Here is a 2852-nt window from a genome sequence, read left to right as displayed (position 1 = left end):
ATATACACAAAAAATAATGGTTATAATTTGCATGGATGAAGGACGGTGACTGTTAACACATTCTCCTCCTTTGCCGCCACATTCCATTAAAGGCAATACTTACATATTATTAAATATTTACATAACTTTGAGTCTCATCAATTGCATTATATTGGTACCGTTTATAGGGAGCACACTTGTGTGTGTGTATATATATATATATATACCCCCAGTGACCTTCATCATCCTCATATACTCTTCCTCCCAAAAAGCATCTTCACAATTTAGGTTCTTAATCCCAAAGTGATGAACCCTCTTCTTGATAACGATCAAGTTCAACATAACCTTGAGAGATGGCCAAGTCTTAATGAGGTACGTAGTAAATTCTCGTTTTCATGTAAAATTGATAATCAAAAATTGTTAAATAATTTGATAAATTTAACTAAATTATTATCTAACTGTTTTCCACTGTCTTGAAAACAATTTTATCTGAGTTTACACCAATAAAAGGACTATGCCTAATGTGATTTACTTGTTTCTTTTGCATACAAATCAGGCGTTTGCAGAAATGAAGGCCATAGGGAAAATATCAGGCCCAACAGCCATAACGGGCTTGCTTATGTATTCAAGATCAATGATCTCGATGCTATTCCTCGGCTACCTCGGTGATGCCGAGTTAGCCGGGGGTTCCCTCTCCATTGGGTTCGCCAACATAACCGGCTACTCTGTTATCTCCGGTCTAGCCATTGGAATGGAACCGCTTTGTGGACAAGCTTACGGCGCCAAACAGTTGAAGATTCTGGGACTCACCCTTCAAAGAACCGTCCTCCTCTTACTGGCGGCCACCGTGCCCATCAGCGTGGCATGGCTCAACATGGAGAACATACTCTTATGGTGTGGACAAGACCACCAAATCTCGTCCACAGCTCAAACTTTCATCCTCTTTTCTATCCCTGATTTGCTCTTTCTTTCCCTCCTTCACCCTCTAAGAATCTATCTCAGAGCACAGAGCATTACGCTTCCGATAACGTTTTGCTCCGCCGTCTCCGTTCTCCTCCACGTTCCGCTGAACTTCCTCCTTGTTGTCCATTTTAAGATGGGTGTTGCTGGGGTGGCCGTTGCAATGGTGTGCTTCAACTTCAATCTCTTCGTCTTCCTCTCCTCATTCGTCTACTTCTCCGGCGTCTATAAAGATTCCTGGGTTTCTCCGAGCATTGACTGCTTCAAAGGATGGTCATCGCTTCTTGCATTGGCCGTGCCGTCCTGCGTCTCCGTTTGCCTAGAGTGGTGGTGGTACCAATCTAAACTATTTCATTCTTAGCCAATATTATTTAGGTGAAAACTCAGGTACAGTCGATTTCACCTGAAGTTGATAGTTGAAAGCCGTTAGATGGTTTAACTAATAGGAGTAAATTTTCATCTAACGGCTTTCAGCTATCAACTTCACGTGAAGTCGACTGCACCTAAGTTTCTACCTTTTAATTATCAATTTTATATGAAGTTAACTGCACATGAATTTTCACCTTTAATTAAACTATTTAGCATAACATGAACACACATTTTACCTTAAATTCTATATTATGTGAATATAGGTACGAATTTATGATAATGCTTTGTGGACTGTTGGTGAATCCAAAAGCAACCGTTGCATCAATGGGAATCTTAATCCAAACAACATCTTTGGTCTACGTGTTCCCATCGTCTCTTAGCCTTGGCGTCTCCACCAGGGTGGGAAATGAGTTGGGAGCCAATAGGCCCGCGAAGGCCCGCATTTGCATGATAGTTTCACTTTTTTGTGCAATGGGCTTGGGCATCACGGCGATGATCTTCACCACCTTGATGAGGCACCAATGGGGAAGGTTCTTCACCAATGACGAAGAAATTCTAAACCTTACGGCCATAGCATTGCCAATTGTTGGGCTTTGCGAGCTCGGCAACTGTCCGCAAACTACAGGTTGCGGGGTTCTGCGGGGCTGCGCAAGGCCCACCATTGGAGCTAACATAAATTTGAGTTCGTTTTATTTGGTGGGTATGCCGGTCGCGATAGTACTTGGATTTGTGAGTAAAATAGGATTTGTTGGGCTTTGGTTTGGGTTGCTTGCGGCCCAAGCAACATGTGCGGGCCTCATGTTGTTTGTTCTATGCAAGACTGATTGGAATGCTGAAGCACAAAAAGCAAAGGAATTAACCAATGCTGCTGCTTCTTCTTCTTCTTCTGTTAATAATTCCAAAACAAAAGGAGAGGGTAACAAGAACATCAATGATCATCATCATAATCATCTCGAGAAGATTGTGATCGCCGTAGAGAATGATGAACTTGGCAAGATCACAGAACAATCATCATCACTTGAAACCGACCCACTGATCACACCTACTACCAATAATAAACACAGTGTAAATTAAGATGGAAACTCAGGTGCAGTCGACTTTACGTGAAGTTCATATCTGAGAGCCGTTAGATGATTTGACTGATTTGACTAAATTTTCATCTAACGGCTCTCAGATATCAACTTCACACGTGAAGTTGACTTCATCTGAGTTTTACCGTAAATTAATTAATTATTGTTAAATTAATTAACTATCTAACTAGCTTCTTAATGATATGATCACTTGTTTCCTTGTACCCATTAATTCTTTTTTCAAATGAGAGTTGTTCCATTTATTGGATTGTACCGTAGACAAAAGTATTTAATTGTGTTGTTTATTTATTTATGTTTTGTTCAAAGAAGGGTGATTTTTGTTTCAAGTTCTTATTTTAATTTTAAAGTTATATATGCTATGTGTATATAAATAAAAATCAGTTATTCATATAGAATAATATTAAAATATAAAATATATAATTATAAATAAATTAATTAAATAACATATATTTG

At 39.3% G+C, this 2852-nt stretch overlaps 1 protein-coding gene across 2 annotated transcripts; it reads left to right on the top strand.

Moving 5' to 3' along the window:
* On the top strand, positions 202-2662 carry LOC107608484 (protein DETOXIFICATION 48-like). Of its 2 annotated transcripts, XM_021106554.1 has the most exons (4): positions 202-351; positions 536-1272; positions 1572-2377; positions 2530-2655. In XM_021106554.1, exons 1-4 carry the CDS (start codon positions 286-288, stop codon positions 2532-2534), a joined length of 1614 nt encoding a protein of 537 aa, XP_020962213.1. In that variant the 5' UTR covers positions 202-285; the 3' UTR covers positions 2535-2655. The 2 variants fall into 2 exon arrangements, with proteins under 2 accessions (XP_020962213.1, XP_016165748.1); XM_016310262.2 differs by having other exon boundaries at positions 1572-2662.

The sequence above is a fragment of the Arachis ipaensis genome, chromosome B07, assembly GCF_000816755.2.
Source record: "Arachis ipaensis cultivar K30076 chromosome B07, Araip1.1, whole genome shotgun sequence".
Taxonomy (NCBI): Eukaryota; Viridiplantae; Streptophyta; class Magnoliopsida; order Fabales; family Fabaceae; genus Arachis; species Arachis ipaensis.
This window is presented reverse-complemented; position numbering and strand designations above follow the sequence as displayed.